The 20,263-nt window shown below is 40.3% G+C and overlaps 1 protein-coding gene across 1 annotated transcript in view; it reads left to right on the top strand.

The window, feature by feature from the left end:
* AK4 (adenylate kinase 4) overlaps nucleotides 1–20,263 on the top strand; it is an 85,824-nt gene that overhangs the window by 37,051 nt on the left and 28,510 nt on the right. The window contains exon 3 of the mRNA XM_043878829.1: nucleotides 15,668–15,787. Coding sequence (XP_043734764.1) covers nucleotides 15,668–15,787 — 120 coding nt within the window. The remainder of the gene's footprint in view (nucleotides 1–15,667; nucleotides 15,788–20,263) is intronic.

Here is a 20,263-nt window from a genome sequence, read left to right as displayed (position 1 = left end):
CCTTTCCCCTCACCCTGCCAGAAGCCTGAGGGGATTTTTCTCTGATACTTACTGTGGCAACCGGGTAGAGTGTCTGGAGGAAAATCTCATTATGTTATGGGCTTCCCCCTTTGATGGGGCCCTCCCTGAGTTTCTGTCCACATAGAGCCTTCAGCAGCTTGTCAGTTACAGTTCACGTTTTCCTTCCTGGCACTGGCTGTGGGTTTATGTCCCGTTGAGCTGTGGCCCCATGTATTTACCCAGCCATCTCTCCATCCTTGGGGACAGTGGTTTGCCAGGTGTCCTCCCCTCTCTTATGGAATCAAGAAGAATTATTGATTTTTCAGTCTGTGCAGTTTTCCACTTGTTAGGACATAGTGGCAACTTTCATGCTCCTTCCAAGTGGATTCAGAGAATACAGTTTTCAATAATTATATTTGTTCATGAGTCTGTCCCTCTCCTCTCATTCTTTGAGGTAGCCTCATATTTGTAACTCTTGTGCTTGTGTGGTACCTGGCATGTAGTAGTAGTTGTTGTTTAGTCACTAAGTTTTGTCCGACTCTTGCGACCCCATGGACTGTAGCCGTTTAGGCTCCTCTGTCCATGGAATTTCCCAGGCAAGAATACTGGTTTGGGTTGCCATTTCCTTCTCCAAGGGATCTTCCTGACCCAGTGATTGAACCTGGATCTCCTGCATTGGCAGGCAGATTCTTTACCACTGAGCCACCAAGGAAGCCCAGAGTGATAATTGCTAACTATTTAATCTTTTTTTTTTTGCCTGACAGTGTAAAATTCCATGAAATTTTGCTATTGAACACTTTTGGGGGGCTAGGACCTGATACCAGTGTTGAGGTTCTAAGCTGTGGTACAGGCCTCCTCTGAAGTTTGTACAGAGCCTGGTACATAGTAGGTTCTGAATAAATATGGACTGAGTGAATATTAAGTGGACTCAGAGAGTATTTAAGCCCACAAAACCAGCCACATTCCATATTCTACAATTCTCCCTTAGTGAACAGTGTTTACCACCCCCTCCCCCATCTCACTCTTTCTTTCACATTTTGGATCTTTATGCATTTGTTTGTTTTTGGAAGTCATTTAGTCTCTGGAATGTTTGAGCTGGCAGTCGTGAATGTTTAGGGTGTCTATAGAATGGATTTTGTGCTGACTACAAACCTGTATGTGTGTTCTTATGGTTTTTCTAAAGAAATCTTATTTCCTTAGTAGCTCTCCTAGTTATTTAGACTAAGATATTTTCTTTTTAATTAAGATAATTCACAATGTGTGTCCAAAATCCCCCTTTTAGCAATGGACAGGGTTTTGCCATATTTGCTGCCCTGAATACAATGATCTATGTGAATATGAACAACTTTAATGTGAAAGAATTGTAGCCAATAAAAAGTCTTCCATATCTTGGAAGCATGAATTTTGGAGAACTGACCAATTTAATAGGTATGCTAAGATCTGTGTTATCCTAAATTTTTAAACTTGATATTATCTTAAATATATAACCTAATGTATATGTGCTCAGTCACTCAGTCATGTTCGACTTGTTGTGCCCTCATGGACTGTAATCCACCAGACTCCTCTTTCCATGGAGTTTCCCAGGCAAGAATATTGGAGTGGGTTTGCTATTTCCTGCTCCAGGGATCTTCCTCACCCAGGGATCAAACCTCTGTCTCCTGTGTCTCCTGCATTGGCAGGCAGATTCTTTACCACTGAACCACCTGGGAAGCCCCATACAACTTAATAGATAACATTAAATTCTGAAAATGTATTTGTTGTCTGATTTGATCAGATATTGAAAAAATATATTTCTCAAGGTCACCAAGGCCATGTATGTTTTGTTTTATATTTAATAGTAATTAAATGAAATAGGTTTTTTAGCTGCATTGCCACAAATTTTTTATTTTTAGGAGTGGAGTGTTGTTTTCTTATAATACATTTAACATTGAGGATGGTGATATATGTCCGTGCATATACATGCATAATTTCATAATACATGCCATTTTGTATTCTGACACTTAATCTTTCCCTTTCTGAAGACAGTTTTTCCAAATGTGGCCTTAATCAGTGTTGTTGCAGGAAGGGGGACCCCTTCCAGGGCCCAAAACTGGGCTCTTGTCTAACTCTTGGAAATGAATTGTCCGAGGAGACACATGTGCTGACAGAGCAAGAGATTTTATTGGGAAAGGGCACCCAGGTGGAGAGCAGTAGGGGAGGGGAACCCAGGAGAACAGCTCTGTCACATGGCTTGCAGTCTCAGGTTTAATGGTGATGGGATTAGTTTCCAGGTTGTCTTTAGTCAATCATTCTGACTCAGAGTCCTTCCTGGTGGTGTATGCCTTGTACAACCAAGATGGACGCCAGAGAGAAGGATTCTGGGAGATGGTTGGACATGTGGTGTCTCCTTTTGACCTTTCCCTAACTCTTCCAATTGGTGGAGGCTTATTAGTTCCGTGTTCCTTACCAGGACCTCCTGTCGTAAAGCAACTCATGCAAATGGTTACTATGGTGCCTGGCCAGGGTGGGGGGTTTCAGTCAGTGTGCTTCCCTTAATAAATGCCCCCTGAGAGACTTCATACTCAAGATACTTCTTGGGAATTGGGGCGGAGGTCTCTTTCTTCTATAACTTCTTCCTGCTGTGCATGGGCGTAGGTCTGCCTAGCAGAGCAGAAGTCTCTCTCTACCTGATCTAAGTCAAGGTATTTTTTTGCCTGAAACCAGTATTCACCCTTGTAATAACAGCACTTTAGTTTGAAACTGTTGGCTCCTCTCAGAGATGAAATAGACAGGGGTCAAACAGGAGACCTAACAGATGGTCATCACTGGTCCCCAGAAACAGGAGGCAACATTTGGGGTGAGGGCTGCAGGTTTTGTGGCTTTTTTTTTTTTATTGGTTGGTGGTGAGGCAACAGAGCTGTGCTCCAGGAGTCTTGTGTTTAGTCTGAAATCACCACCTGGGTGGGGGCTCCAGTTCTGTAGAAGAACTCAAAGACATTGTTATGCATATTTCTTTGAGTAGGAACCAGGACCTTGTATGGAGGCTGTATCACCATTTGATTGTTCCTCCTCTGTTTCTGTATCCCCTCCCTGCCCTGATTAGCAATTGTTTGAATCCACCCTTTGGAACTCAGGGAAGGTCAAGGAGGCTGAATGAAGCCTATATCCTACAGACAAGAAATGGAGAACAGAGAACATATCTGTACTCCAGAGCCCCACAGAGTTCTGCTCAGTTTTAATTTAGGGAACTAGGCAACTATGACTGTGATAACTTCCTGTCACAATGGGGCATAGGACTGCCTCAGCTTGGAGGATAGACGCTGAATTGGAAATACTACTGAGTTCCAAGTTCTAGATCTGAGTCTTGTATGATTAAAATCTCAATCCCTTGGTCTGCCATTTTGGTGTAACAGACCCAATTAGAAGTAGTTGGAGGAATTTTAATAAACAAAATAAATCTCATTTCTTTTTAGAAGGATAGGCCTGAAACCCAGTCTGGACCTGGCACTTCTGGGAGACTTATAGCCAGTTAGCCAGTTGCCTAGTTTTACAAAAAGTAAGGTTGCAGTTACTAACTTCCAGCAGACATTGTTTTGAGAATGTTGGCATCCAAGCCTGACACGACTCAGAAAACACTCAAAAAGTGTTTAGCAATACAAGGTCTAGTCTGAAAGTACACACATAGCATCACCTAGTTATTTTCCAGGATGTCTGAACCATAGCTACTCTATTTTGACTTTTAATTGTAAAATTTTCCTTAATAGCCAAGGGAGATGTCACCATTAATGACGTCAGTGTTTCTCTAGGTATGAGAAGATGTAAGAATTGAAACTCATAAAATCTTCTCCTGAAAAGATCCAAACTATCTGAAGGCCTGTTCTGCCAGTTTTTCCCAGAGCACAGAGTGCCTCATTCCTGATTTTCACCCTAAACTTCTTTCAGGGGAGTTGAAGGTCATCAGTTGCAGTGGCCATGATTTAATCTTTGTAGACGTAGATGGCAAGTGTCAGTTTTCAGTTGGCAGAGCCCCTTTTTGCTCATAAACTTGACCATGATTTTGAGGGGGGCATTTCATGACCATTTTATCCCATGGTGCTGAGAATGTCCATTCTCAGGTTTGGCAAAGATTTTGTTGACAGGCCACTCAATGTGCTGTTACTGGACTAGGCCGTAAAACAGTATCCAAAATTCTCTGGACCACCTGTCTTACTAGCCTCTTGGTCCAGGAAAACATTCCCTCTTGTTGCCTCTTCCCATATCTAGAGTTACACTGTTAGCATCATCGATCTCATATGGAACTACATATTATTCTATCAGAGGCCTCAGTCACACATTTGGCAGTGTAAGAAACAGCAATTTTGTAAAACAGGTGAAATACAAATAACATAGCCAGCAGTATTAGTAAAGTCACAACTAAGACTTAAGAGCTTCCATTAGATGTAGCCCAGTATATCCCAGGTCATCTGACTTAGTCTACTCTGTAGAATCTTTATCTCCAGGGAAATTATATATTGGCACTGTCTATAAGGCACATAGCCCAGTTTTCTAGTGTTACTAGACTGATTATCCTTAGTATGATTTAATTGTTTCCAACACAGAGGAGACTTTAAACCTAAATTACCATAGCCTGGTGTTATCAATATAAATCCATCCCATAATTGTGGGAGATTTTTTTCCTCCTTTGCTGAAACTTTGCTTGTTGCTCTGATTGAACTTGAGTAGTAGAAGAAAGCTCAAATTTATGGCCAGAGTCAGAGCAGGCATTATTAATTGGCCCAGTGAGGGGATCCCATCTAGTAATATCACAGTGACCTGAATATGACTGTAATCTTTTTTTTAAAGTAAATTTTCTCAGGGCCAACCAGTTAGAGCCTTGTAGTAGAGAAATTTACCAAGATAACCCAGAACTAGACACAGGTTGGCCACAAACCCAACAATTGGTTTGATTTCTGAAACTAGCATAGGATCATAGGCCTGTGATAGAAAAGCATTTGATTTATATGCAGAGGTCTAAGAAATTAAGAAAACATTATAAATGATCATAGGAATCAGGTCCAGCATCTTCGGCAAGCTGTCTACCTCTGATGTCGTCTTCTCATCCTGGTGTAGTGTAGTTTCTTTTCTGTTTGAACATCATTTTAAGGTGAGATCAGTTCAGCTGTCTTCTCTATAGACCAATCCAATGTAGGGGCCTTTGGAAGTGGGAATTAATCTAAGAGTTAATTTCCCTTCAGTTTCATTGTGCATGAGCTAGTTAAGAGTACCTGATAAAAAAGTCCTTCCATCCAGGTTGGAGACAGTCCCTTAAATTGTCTTTTTCCAGTCCTGGTTGCAGGTCATGAGGCATCTGATATTCATCCAAAGATAGATCACTGAGATGAGCTTCAGAAACAAACTTAGGGTGTTCTTTAAGAATTCAATTAAATTTTACATTAATATCACATAACAGTAAAGAACTATCCAAGAAATGAGTCTTACTAGATGGAGACCTCCATTAACAAACTGGGATTTAACATTTATTGAAACATCTTTTTCTCCCTAAAATTACCCTCAATTTTTTTTATCAAATATAACCAAATTAAGGCTAGTTTGTTTGCAAAATAGGTCTGTTCTCACTAATTTTGGTCTGATGATTTATATAATCATAATTGGTCATAGACTTTATTTTGCTGAAACATATATAAAGTCTCAGACTGAACTTTTAAATTAAAACAGGGCTGGGAAACTCGCTCCAAAGACTGATCACAGATTTTGCCTAACAAATTTAGGTAAATTCTTCCCTTTTTAAGGTCTCCAAAATTCCTTGAAATTTTTGTACCTGTTAGTGAGATAACCTTCCTAACTCATTTAATAAACTTACTGGAAACCTAAGAGTTTCCAATTTCTGGAGGAGTCAGATAGAGAGAAAATATAATTGTTTTGTTTATAATGTATAATTTTACCAAAGTATTGTCATAATTAGTTTGAGAGGAAGCTTTTTCCTACTCCCAGAAAACATAAGATTCAAACCCATTTGAATCTTAGAAGTCATAAAAGAAACCATAAAAGTTGTAAGCATATTCACTGGTTCGTTCAGTCCTTTGTTAACTTTTGTGAAGTCATCAGGTTTTTCATTAGAATACCAGGACATATAAGAATGTTAAGAGCTACATATAATTTCTAGGATATCTATATTAGTAATATTTACCATACATTATGACATGAGAGAATTTATTACTCATTTGATAATATTTTTCATGTAATTTAACCAACCAAATAAACGTTTAATATCTCTCCTTGGGATGTTTCAGGGGCCCTCTGAAGCACCACAAAGTTAGCTAAAGGTCACAGGAACTTCAAAAGAATTCGATTAGGGAAGTTTTGTCAAAAAAATCAATTAAAAGGATTTAGGACATTTGGTCAGATTTAGTCAGTGTTGATGGGTGTATCTTCATGGCAAATAGATGGGGAGACAGTGGAAACAGTGGCTGACTTTATTTCTCTGGGCTCCAAGATTGCTTCAGATGGTGATTACAGCCATGAAATTAATAGATGCTTACTCCTTGGAAGGAAAGTTATGACCAGCCTAGACAGCATATTAAAAAGCAGAGACATTACTTTGCCAACAAAGGTCTGTCTAGTCAAGGCTATGGTTTTTCCAATGGTCATGTATGGATGTGAGAGTTGGACTGTGAAGAAAGCTGAGCGCCAAAGAATTGATGCTTTTGAACTGTGGTGTTGGAAAAGACTCTTGAGAGCCCCTTGGACTGCAAGGAGATCCAACCAGTCCATCCTAAAGGAGATCAGTCCTGGGTGTTCATTGGTAGGACTGATGTTGAAGCTGAAACTCTAATACTTTGGCCACCTGATGTGAAGAGCTGACTCATTGGAAAAGACCCTGATGCTGGGAAAGATTGAGGGCAGGAGGAGAAGGGGATGACAGAGGATGAGATGGTTGGATGGCATCACAGACTCGATGGACATGGGTTTGGGTAGACTCCGGGAGTTGGTGATGGACAGAGAGGCTTGGCGTGCTGCAGTTCATGGGGTTGCAGAGTCAGACATGACTAAGCGACTGAATTGAACTGAGCATAAATACCAGTGATAATTTTTAAAACCCTTGAGTTCTTAAAACATTTTTGGATGGCACCAAACATTATTCATTTATAGTCCCAATCTCTTTAGTTTTTCTGTAAAAGGAAATCAGTGTTTAGTAGTAAATGTTTCAAAATCTTATTTTATTTGAAGTGACCTAACTATTCAATAGACTTCCAACACTTAGTTTAGTGCAACCCTTAGAAATTCAAGTTACCCCAATCTGGAGAGACTATTTTAAACAGATATTCCTATAGTATAATTATTCTTAATAGAGTTTATCTAAAAGCTCATGTCTCATTTATTATTTCTTTTAGAAGTTTCTTCACTCGAGGTAATTTCCTTGTTGACAAACTTGTAACAGATACAATAATATTTAACTTATATTAAACCTAGGTACAATGAAAACATTCTACCCAATGTTAATTATTCTAAGACATGTCTATATTAGATAGGCCAACAAACAAACATTAATATCAGGTATTTAATACTAAATATTTACCAGTTCACATGGACTTGGAATTTATTGTTTAATTTAGAATTATTTGATTTGTAAGTGCTTACCTTTCTTTAAGCCAATTAAAAAGAGCTCATTTACAAGTTAATCTCAAAAATATTATCCAGAGACAAAGACATACTGAGACATATTTAGACAGACACAACATAAGATCTAGCTTCATTTTCTAAGTTTGGTCATGAATTAGATATTATAATACAAAATTTTCTAGTTCGTAAAAAACATTTGGAGTGAATAAAACTTTAAAAGGTTTTTTCCCATTTTTTCCTCAGTCTGAGGAGTTAGAGATGGTCTAGATAAGTGCCTGAGAGCCCTGGTCTCAAGGCACAGGGAAAGAAAATCAGGTTCTAACAAAATGGCAGCAGGCCTAAACCAAATGGTGGCCAGACAAAGCAAAATGGCCATCAGAAATCACCTCACAGAACACAGAGTTAAAACACGCATATAAACCTGGCAGTCCTCGTCAGACACTCCCTTAAATACAAGAATACAGTCTCTCAGAAAACCTCCTATAGACACAGAACTTCAGATCCAAATACTGATAGAATAAAGGAAAATATCTCAGGTCTTCAAAGATTTCAAAGGGAGGAAAGGGAGCCAGGTTGAAAGAAGACGGGGGAGGAGGCAGGAGAGGCGGGCCAAAGGGGTGGCCTTAAAGACGTCTCCTGCCATCTGCAGATAACCCAGGTGTTACGGGACTTCACCCTGGGCCTCCAGGGAATGGAGGACTGAAACTCAGCCCTGCCAGAAATCAGACAGACCTGAACCAGAGTTCGAGTTCTCTGCTAAGAGGAGGTGATCAGTCTCCAGTCCTCAGCTCAGGCTGAGGCCCTTTGACCAGATTCCAGGACTGGGGGACTAGAAAAAAGAGGAAGGATAGGAAAGGTTAAGGAGAGGAAAGAGAGAGGGTAGGGGAGGGAGGTCAGTAAAGTCTCTTGTTCCTTACTGGTCAGGGCACTCTGGCCAGTTGTCCATGTCAGGAGGAAACCAGGGACAAAAGGGTCCCAGTTGTGGTCGCTGGGTCTGGTCCATTGGCAGGCAGACTGGCCCCTGAGTACCCCGAGTAGTCAGGATGTCAGTTGCAGTGAAGAAGAGTCCCACCAGAGTCGCCATTTGTTGCAGGAAGGGGGACCCCTTCCAGGGCCCAAAACTGGGCTCTTGTCTAACACTTGGAAACAAATTGTCCAAGGAGACACATGCGCTGACAGAGCAAGAGATTTTAGTGGGAAAGAGCACCCGGGTGGAGAGCAGTAGGGTGGGAACCCAGGAGAACAGCTCTGCCTAGTGGCTTGCAGTCTCGGGTTTATGGTGATGAATAATAATTAGTTTCCGGGTTGTCTTTAGCCAGTCATTCTGACTCAGAGTCCTTCCTGGTGGTGTACACCTTGTACAACCAAGATGGACGCCAGAGAGAAGGATTCTGGGAGATGGCTGGACATGTGGTATCTCCTTTTGACCTTTCCCTAACTCTTCCAATTGGTGGAGGCTTATTAGTTCTGTGTTCTTTACCAGGACCTCCTGTCGTAAAACAACTCATGCAAATGGTTACTGTGGGGCCTGGTTTCAGTGTGCGTCCCTTAACAGTGTTATGGTCAATTTCATAAACACATAATTAGGTGTTCTTTTTTTTTTTTTTTTGGTTGTTGTGTCACTTAAAAAATGCGAAGCTGTTGGCCTTCATTTATAAAGTTCATTTTTAAAAGCTTCCTGGTGGTTTATGGTTTATTATTTTAGTGAGCATGCGTGTGCATGTGTACGCACAAAGGATGCAAAAATTGTAAGAGAGCATATGTGTATCTACAGCTTTTCTTTGAAATACTGCTTGAGAAATTGGCTCAGGTCTATGTTTTAGCCAAACATGCTGCATTAGCGTTTAATGATACTGCTTTCTCTTCCAAGGGAACTGACAAGGGCAGATGAAGGTCCTGTTTTCTGGAATGGGCCTGTCTTCTGACCAGTGTTTTATTTCAGATTGCTGTTGTAGGGAGGTCTTCATTCAAATGCAAATTCGTTGTTAAGTTCATTTTGCTCTGGCTGCTGTTGGCTTTTCCTGATTTTTCACGGGGCGGGGGAGGGGGATTGAGAAACTCAGAGGAAGTTTGATTTTGTAACAGATTAGAGGGCATGTTGTCTGTCCCGCTAGGTTAGAGGGCATGTTGTCTGTCCCGCTAGGTTAGAGGGCATGTTGTCTGTCCCGCTCCAGGGGAGAGCCAAGGATGCCAAAAATACTTAGGAAGGGATGCTGCCCTTAGAGCTTTCTCTTCATTAGTAAATTGGATTAAGATGGTTCTGGAAGCCTTCCACAAAGTTATTCTGAACTTGAGTTGCACAGTTGATGATGGGTCAGCTCAAGGTACTCTCTCAAGGGCCAGAATGTCATCTAATGTTGCTTCTGCAGGCCTGTCTGTGCTGGGATTATTATCACAGCCTCCTTTGCTTTCATCACGCCAACCCCATCCAAATTTCACATTGCCGTGGGCACGTGACTTGTGTCACGTGACAAAAGGCCCTGCACTTAGTGCAATGCTCTGCTGTCACCATCTTGAAATTTTTAATTTTTGAACCAGGAGGCTCTGTATTTTCATTTTGTCCTGGGCCCTTGGTAATCACTTTTACCTATGAGAATGCCATTTCTGAAGCTACCTGTTTCCTTTAATCCTTCAAAGCCCATGCTGCTTTTCTGGCCTGTCTAGTGCTCTCTGTCTCATGAAGTGCTTATTTTCAGATGTTACTAATTGAAGTTCCTCCAGGTATGCCAAGCAGCTCCATGCTTCTGCAGCATTGACTCCTAGTATTTCCTTCTCCTCATTTTCCCTTCCCTACGTGGCTCTTCTCTATTCATATTTTGAAATGCTGAGGAAATGAGACTGAGCTGTGAAACCCTATGTGGTCATCTCACCTAGTTAGTACTGATCCCACTTTGTCTCATATCTCCCTTGAAAAAGTTGATACCTGGCAAGGTTGGGCTATATTTGACATTGGGGTAATGGTTCTGTAATAACTTTAAGGCTGGTCAGATTGATTCTTGCCTGGGGAAAAGAATTCTCTATAATCTTCAATGTATTCATTCATTCATGCAACAAATTTTAATGGTTTCTATGCATGCCAGACCATATTGTAAGCACTCAGGACATGGCAGTGAGCAAAGTATTATTATTTTTCCCAATGAGCTAATTATATTCTAGTCTGGGGGGGCAGAAAGTGAATTCACTGATATATCAGTATATAATATGTAAAGCCTGTAGTTTTGGAAAAGAATGCACAGTAGGATGAGAGAGTAGAGGGGGATTGGGACTTGTGTGTCTGTGCTTGCGCTGTTTGGATAGGGTGGGAGGCCTATCAGAGGTGATACTCAATCAGAGACCTGAATGCTGAGAGGACTTGACCTTTTGAAATTCTGGGGGAGTCTTCCTGGCAGAGGGAAGACCAAATGCAGAGGTCCTGCAGTGGACACATGCTTGTGATCTTCAGGAAATTGCAAGGAGACTGTTGTGGACTGTTGTGTCCATCTGGACTAGGATGGGTAGTGAAGAGAGAAGTGGGAGATGGGGTCAGAGAACTTGGAGACCAAGGGGAGGACTTGGCTTATACTCTCAATGAGATGGGAAGTCACAGGAGGGGCATAATGGGCTTTAAAGGGGTCACTCTGTATTTATGCACAGGAGTCAAGTCACGTGCTGCTGAGAAGTCAAGTAAGCAAAGAATTGAGAATTGGCTGCTTAGGTAGTCTAATTATTCTTTTGATTGACTCATATGTGCAAGAACCCAAGAGCACTCTTGTTTTGTAGCCAGTCAAGGATTGGTATGGGTAAAAGATTCGCTTTGATCTTAGCTATGGGATCCTTTATCAGTTCTCTCCTCTTCACTATATAAAGGTTTCTAACTTAGGCTGTGGAGTTCGTCTCACTGCTTCCTTCCTTTTCCTCCACTTTCTGATAAGCTGCGACCTCTTGTTAACTCCCAGGGCAGTCCAGGGCCTTCAGTGTGTTTCACAGTGGCACAGACTATTCTGCAGGACCACAACTTGTTCTGGTTTGTTCAGCAGTTACTGTGGTGCTGTTATGTTTTGATCGATTGTCCTGGATATGAGAGACACATGGAAGTATTTCCATGTTCAGCTAGGTGTGGAGAATGGGAGAGGAACTGCCTTGGTAGTCCAGCGACTGACTCCACACTCCCAATGCAGGGAGCCCAGGTTCAAGCCCTGGTCGGAGAACTAGATCCCACTATCTGGCACAGCCAAATAAATAAATATTTTTAAAAAACCAACAACAACAAGAGAAATCAAGAAAATCAAGACAAGTGGTGCCTAATCTTAGATGATATCTGAGGAGAGTAAAGTAGTGCCCCCCTGTCTGTGGGGAATGCATTCCAGGATCCCCATTTGATGCCTGAAACCAAAGTACTGAACACTATAGATACTATGTTTTTTCCCTATACATACATACATACCTAGGGTAAAGTAATTTTGATAAAGTAATTTAATGGTAATTAATAAATTAGGCACAGTAGGAGATTAACAGCAATAAGTAGTAATAAGATATCAAACCAGTCAATCCTAAAGGAAATCAGTCCTAAATATTCATTGGAAGGACTGATGCTGAAACTGAAACTCCAATACTTTGGCCACCTAATGTGAAGAACTGACTCGTTAGAAAAGATCCTGATGTTGGCAAAGACTGAAGGTAAGAGGAGAAGGGGACAACAATTAGATGATTGGATGGCATCACCGACTCGATGGACATGAGTTTGAGCAAGCTCCCGGAATTGGTGATGGACAGGGAGGCCTGATGTGCTGCAGTCCATGGAGTCGTAAAGAGTCGGACACGACTGAGCAACTGAACTGAACTGAATAAGACAGAACAGTTATAACAACATACTCTAGTAAAAGTTAGGTGAATGTGGCCTCTCAGAGTTAGTGCTTTTTTCATCTTAACTAAGCCCTTATGCACTGTGTTCATTACTTCTGAAGTTTGAGGTGCAGCAGCAAAGCTGAGCATGAATTTCCTTTTTCTTCTTCACAACTTCATGGATAGATTTGCTCTTACCATGTATCTTAGCAGCCTCAGCATACAATATTTTTCTTTCCTCCTTAAGTTGAACTTTTACCTTTTTACTTAAAAGAAGCTCTGTTTATGGTTTCTCTTTGGCACATCTGAATGGCCAGCATCACTGTTCTTGTACTTTGGGTTATTATTATGTGAAATAAGGTCACTGCACAACAGTATGTACCAAGATAGCTACTAAGTGACTAACAGGTGGGATACTGTAGATGAAGGGATGATTTGCATCCCAGGCAGGATGGAGCAGAATGGCAAGAGATGTCATCGTTCTGCTCAGAATGGTGCCCAATTTAAAACTTATCAGTTGCTTATTTTTGGAATTTTCCATTCAATATTTTTCAGACCATGATTGACTTTGGATAATTGAATCCAGGGAATCTGTTGATAGGGGAGGACTCTTACTGATGAGGCAGGAAGCATCCAAGACAAGAACAGAGTGGGAGAGTAATGTGATTTTGGACAGGATAAGTTTGAGGTGTCAGCGGAGGTACATTTTGAGCCATTTAGGAGATAATCAGAGGTCTTAAAGGTATCATTTTGGACACTGTTCTTCATTAAATTACTGAATTCAGATGTACTGCAGTACCATAACTCTTCCATCTGTAGGGACCTGAAACATGAATTAAGCCCAATCCAGTTTTCAAAATCCCTCTATAATATCCCTTCTCTGAGTCTCCATTCAAATATTTCCTCAGGCAACTTTTCCTGTCCATTTGCAGTTCCCAGTAGTACTAATTCTAAGCCCTGGGGATTAAATAAGATAATGCCGTTTCCATCTGTCCAGAATCAGGTTATGGGTCAGTTGTTATCACATCCTTCTCTGGGTCTTCTCTTTTCTGTACAAGATAATTCCTCCTTATTAACCGTTTTCTCATGGGACGTTTCAAACCAGTTCACATCTTGGTCTCTCACCTTGGAAGATGTATATTTGTTGTTTGCTTCTACCTTAATGTTTGGTGGATGAGACTGAGAACAGGACTCTGGGACTGGCCTGACCATCACAGAGTAAGCTTCTCAGTTGCTCTGAGCATTCTGTCTGACAGTGATTTTTCAGATGTAAACGTGTTTCTTACAGGTATTACCCAAGAAAACTGAAAGCGTATATTCACACAGAAATTTGCACATGAATGTATGTTGCAGCATTATTCAAAATAGCCCCAAAGTGAAAACAACCCCAATGCCTGATAACTGATGTATATATAAACAACATGTGATATGTCCACACAATAGAATCATAATATTCAGCCTTGGAAATGAAGTACTGATATGGTACAACATGGATGAACCTTGAAAACATGCTAAGTAAAGGAACCAGACACAAAAAAACTACACTGTGTATACTTCCATTTATGTGAAATGTGCAGTATAGGCAAACTATAAAGACCAAAAGTAGATTAGTAGTTGCCAGTACCTAGAGGGAGGAAGGGAATGGGAGAGTGACCGCTAGTGGGTATGGGGTTTCTTCCTGGGGGTAATATAAATGTTCTGAAATTAAGTAGTGGTGATGCTTGCACAACATGGGGAAGGTATTAAAAGCCACTCAATTGCACACTTTAAAATGGTGAATGTTATGGTGTGTGACTTGTAATGATATGGTGTGTGACTTGTATCTCAATAAAGCTGTCCTAAAAAAAATACAGGTTTTACCTCCTGTCTGAAGGTGAGGATCTTATGAAGAATCAATGAAATAACACAAATAAAATGTTTAAAGCACAGCACCTGCTAGTTTGTACTCCCAGTTAAAGATTCTTATTGTTGCTCTCAGGTAAAGTCATACTGCTTAAATATTGGTAAGCTGCAACTTTCAGTCACTGCTACATTTGTAGACTATTACCTGGTAAGTAGTATGCAGTCAATAAATCCTTATTGAATGAATGTGTTTTGTTCACATTCATATTTAACCACTCATATGTTCTTTTCCTTGCAGTGCATTTCTGAATCCATATCATTGGGCCTAACGTTGGGCTCTTTGCCCAGTGGTAGTAATCGAGTTGATAGGGAACTCTTCACAGCCCATGTTTCAGTGTGGAAGGTGAAGTTGGCAGTATAGATTCAGTCTGGGAAAGGAAGGTCTCTACCTTATTAAATACAAGCAGAAGGTTGGGACAAAATGATTTTTAACCTTTTTTCCCCCAGTAATATAATTCTGCTCTGTGTTTTTATAAGAACTTAATTGGCCTGTCAAGAATGCGTTTCTAATGGTTCATTATCAGATTGCTAGAGAGCTGAGGGCTTCATCTGGATTAAAAAAAAAATTCAATTCCTAGAAATTTAACAGATGTTCTCCTGAACCCAACTGACAATTGCCATGTATAACAAATTGTTATTTTAAATTATGATAGAAGCATTTTTTTTCTTGGAAAAAAAATAGAAATTCATGTCTTTTCTTGAACTTGGCATTCCTCTAAAAATACTGAGTTGCTTCTACAACTGCGTCAGCAAGGTGCCATCTGCTTAACTGAGGCTCATGAAAAGAAAGAAACCCATTGTTGTTTGTATCATCCAGCACTTTTTCTAGAAGAGTTGTGGAAATTTTCCCCTTTGGTTTCTGAGGAATGCTTGACTCTCTCAGCTTCCTTTAGTCTTCCTGTACCGTGAATTGTGAAGTCGATCCTATTTCCTTGTTACCGGAAACTGGTGGGAGGCTTGGGTCCAGCGTGTGGCTCACTGCTCACAAGCAGAGCGGACTTCACTCCTCTCCTGGCCTTTATTGGGTGCCGCTCTCCCTCCAGACTCCAGCTTTATTTCCTGCTCTGATTTTCTGTTTGCCCTAATTTATATTTCCTTTCATTTTTATTTCTGTCTGTGTATATCTTCAAGAGATGCTCTTCTAATTCTTTGGCAGACAACTGGGACACAGTGTCACCATTATTGAAGCCAATTTAAAAAATATTACTCTTTAAAAACCTTTCCCCCCAGGACATTAGGCAGGAGTGGAAGGAAAAGCAAAACTGTCAGGAGAGAGTTGATAAGCATTTTTTTTTTCCTCCCAGAAGCTTTTTTTGAATGTCTCTTTTTCCTGTCTTTTTAATAGAAGTTGGTGATATGGCAAAGCAATACATAGAGAAAGGCCTTTTGGTTCCTGATCATGTGATCACACGCCTCATGCTGTCGGAGCTGGAGAACAGGCGCGGCGAGCACTGGCTACTTGATGGTGAGTTGAATCTAGGGGTCCACCCGGCTTCTGCTAGTAGTGGGTCATGGTCTCCTTGAACACTTCCATAATTTCTTAGAGATTGCAAAGTGCCTTTTTCCCCCAGTCATTTCTTTAGACATATTCCAATTTGGCAACATAATTTAAAAAACCCATGTGGTGAAGCCTTTTAATTCTTTTGTCTGCAGACTACCATCCCTAAAGCCATCAACTTGAAGCAAACCTTAATTGAATTCCCATTATTGTTCCAGTTTAGATGGTGCTTTTTGTTTCCATGACTAAGTCATCATAAGTATGACTCATCTTAAATCAGGGGTTCTTTCATTCAAAATAAGCCACATGAATTAAAAGCATTTGTCATCATTTTTTTACCTGTCAGATTTAAAAAAGAGAAAATCTGAAAATCTTTTTTTATTGAGGGTGTAAGAAATAAGTATTCTTGAGAATAAAATGGGTAACCTTTGGAGGGCAATTTAGTAGTGTTTAGCAATTCCCTGCTTCATTTCTTGCCTAAAAATATATATTCAAGGATGTTTATTTTCAGCAATCTTTGCAAGACACTGGTTGTTGTTCAGTCCCTCAGCTCTTCGTAATCCCGTGGACTGCAGCATGCCAGGCTTCCTGGTCCTTCACCATCTCCTGGAGTTTGCTCAAACTCATGTCCTTTGAGTTGGTGATGCCATCCAACCATCTCGTCCTCCATCGTCCCCTTCTCCTCCTGCCTTCAGTCTTTCCCACCATCAGGGTCTTTTCTAATGAGTCAGCTCTTCGAGCAGGTGGCCAAAAGTATTGGAGCTTCAACTTCAGCATCAGTCGTTTCAGTGAATATAAAGGGTTGATTTCCTTTAAGATTAAGTGGTTTGATCTTGCTGTCCAAGGGACTCTCTCAAGAGTCTTCTCCAGCACCACAGTTCAAAAGCATCAATTCTATGGTGCTCAGCCTTTTTTATGGTCCAACTGTCACATCCATACATGACTATTGGAAAAACAATAGCTTTGACCTTTGTTACAAGACACTGGTAACAACCTAAGTATTCATCTTGTGCTCAGTCCCTCAGTCACGTCCAACTTTGCAGCCCCATGTACTGTACCCACCAGGCTCCTTTGTCCATGGGGTTTCTCAGACAAGAATACTGGAGTAAGTTGCCATTTCCTTCTCCAGGGATCTTCCTGACCCAGGGATTGAACCCGAGTCTCTTGTATCTCCTGTATTGGCAGGTGGATTCTTTACCACTAGCGCTACCTGGGAAGCCAAGTATCTTATCATAGGGTTGCTTTAAGTTTTGGTATGCCTATTAACCAAATATCTGTATCTATGTATTGATATAGACAGAGCTTTAAGATAAACTGCCAAGTGAAAAAAACTAGTTGCAATATAGTATATATCATATACTATTATCTCTGTAAAAATGGAGAGATGGTATAATATTACTGTATGTACTTATACACACATATATAAGCTGTCTTCGAAAGGATATAAAAAACTGATAAGTGGTTGACTCTGGATAAGGATTAGGGTGGTTGGGAGAGAGATTTACCTTTCATTGTATATACCCTTTGCTACTGTTTGATTTTTAATATCTAAATAATACATAGGCCTAATTTTTCAAAAAACTCAGACAAATATCATATGATATCACTTATATATGGACTCTTAAAAAATGATACAAAATCAACCTTATTTATAAAACAGAAATAGATTCACAGACACAGAAAACAAGCTTGTGGTTACCAAAGGGGCTAACAGTTGGGAGGAGATAAAGTCGGAGTTTAGGATTAACATATACACATTATTATATATAAAATGGGCTTCCCAGGTAGCTCAGTGGTAAAGAATCCACCTGCCAAAGCAGGAAATGCAGGAGACATGGATTTGATCCCTGGATCAGGAAGCTCCTCTGAAGTAGGAAGGAAATGGCAACCCACTCTAATATTCTTGCCTGGAAATTCTATGGACAGAGGAGCCTGGTGAGCTATAATCTATGGGGTCACAAAGACTTGGATGTGACTGAGCATATATATTAATATATATAAAATAGGTAAACAACATAGATGTACTGTGTAGCATTGGGAACTATATTCAATATCTTAGACCTATAATGGAAAATAATGTGAAAAATAATATATATATATTCAATTATGTATATATATAACTGATTCACTTTATACTTGAAACAGCGTGGTAAATTAACTATACTTCAATTTTATAAAAATGGTTTGAAAAAAACAGCTCAGTGGTTCCTATGATATGTTACCTAGGAAAATGCATACAGATGCTCACACATGAGCTGCTGCAGTTTTGTACTTAAGGAAGATGGAATTAAGAATCATCTACTTAAAGTAGATGATTCTTCAAGCCCAGTATAAATCTTTTGATTTATTATTTGGAAAAAAAAAGGACTGTGGATTATTTGTCTTACTCTTAAATAGCAAGATTCCTTGGCAGTGAAAATAGAGACTTGATGAATATACTGCTTTCTAGGAATGAAAGGATAGTGAGATTTATATATAAGAAACTTCTTCCCATTGCAGAGTAGTTTTCCTTTAGTTCACCCAGTGTACTCTTTCCTGTCTTATTTTGGTGAACCAAAGCCTCAGCAAGTTGTGACAATGTGAACTTTGTTTGTCAGCCACACAGAAGCCAGGGTGAATTGTCCTACATTTTAACTATCAGATTGCCTATTTCTCCTAAAGTCTGGAGCTGTGAATCTCCAAAATGACTAATATGTTGTAGAGTAGTTCTTCTGTATCAAGTGTGTAGTGTTAGTAATGGCTTGATGAGAAAACAGACTATAGTTTAGAAAATGTTAGTTTAAATACTAAAGATTGCTTGAATTTATTGAACATTCACTATGTGCCAAGTAGTGATCTGAGCTTTAGATATTTATTATCTCATCCAGTCCCTACAGTGACCATATGAAGGTAGAGATTGTTATTTCCATTTAATAGATGAGAAAATGGAGACAAGGTAGGGTTCACTTACCTATTCAAAGTTAGTAAATCCAAAGTTAACCAACTTCTTAGGACTTTAATGGAACTTTACTATGACAGTGTGATTTAACTCTTCATAGAAGGCAGTATCATGAGGCATTTTCTGAATTTATTTAACCCTAGAATCTCCTACACTGTTGAGAACCTGTGTGTTTGGTTCTATGGACCATTCTTTGTGAACTCTACTGTTCAACATCTATTCTTCGTGTGGAGGTGTTCTGAAATGTTGACTATAGAGTAGATCATATCTTTCTAGAATGCCTTCCATTAAAAATATTGGGAACTGTGTTCTCATGGGGCTGCAGGGAACCAACAGACTGAACTGAAAACTTCTGCCGAGAGAGGCTATAATGGTCTGTGGAAAGTATATGTTTATTTATTAGTAATGAATAAAGCTCCTACTGTGAGTCAGGAACTATTAGGTGCTGTTGATAAAATGACAAGACACTTTCTCTATTGAGGGACTTATATCACAGTAGGGGAATCAGGTGTGTAAAAAATCATGACAGTGTAATGAAATCAATACCCATGTGGGTACACTGAGGACCCAAAGGAGAAAGTTATCTCTTCTCGCGGTAGAAAGTGGGATTGGCAACTTTATGGTAAAAGAGATGAATAGAGTGAGGTCCTGCAGGTTGATGAATGGGGTTGGAATGGGGATTTTTTCACCAAAGGGGTAATGTGAACCGGGTAAGAGAGGAATGACTTAGCCTAGTGTTTTCCTGGGCCTGCAGACAGAGGCAGAGGAAATCCTGGGGTGATGGAGTCTATACAGAGGTGGCGGAACTGAAAATTGTTGGTGATAGGGACCACTGAAGTCTTGTGTGTGCATTCTCAGTTGCTTCAGTCCTGTCTGACTCTTTGCAACCCTATGAACTGTAGCCCACCAGGCTTCTCTGTCCATGGGATTCTCCAGGCATGAATACCAGAGTGGGTTGCCATGCCCTCCTCCAGCGGATCTTCCCAATCCAGGGATTGAACTCTTTTGCATCTCCTGCATTGGCAGATGGATTCTTTACCACTAGTGCCCCCTGGGAAGCTCATTGAAGACTTATGAAGGGGTAGCATGATCAAATCTGTTGGTGTTTGAGAAAGACTATTCTGTTAGCAGCAGGACAATTAGATGTTGGGGTAGGGAAGGAGATGGTGACCTGAAGCTGGGGAAGAGATTGTTAGCACAACTGGACCAAGAGATGTTGAAGGCCTGAATTTAAGCATTAACAGTGACATGGCCAGGAGGCACCATGCCTGAAAAATTGCCTTGATGAGGAAAAATTGACAAGAGTGTTGACTGATGTTAGGTACTGTAGACCTGGGGTTCTCTATGATTGCCTTCCCAGCTTTTGGAGTTTCTTGGCTATTAGTACCTTACCTGTACTTCTCCAGTTCTGTTAATTTCTCCAGACTCTAAATATTTAACTCACAAAAATTAACCCCCCACTACTACTTTCTTATGTTGGTATTTTCCATGGCTGATAACTTGAG

Source organism: Cervus elaphus, chromosome 20 (genome assembly GCF_910594005.1).
Source record: "Cervus elaphus chromosome 20, mCerEla1.1, whole genome shotgun sequence".
In the NCBI taxonomy this organism is placed as follows: Eukaryota; Metazoa; Chordata; class Mammalia; order Artiodactyla; family Cervidae; genus Cervus; species Cervus elaphus.
This window is presented reverse-complemented; position numbering and strand designations above follow the sequence as displayed.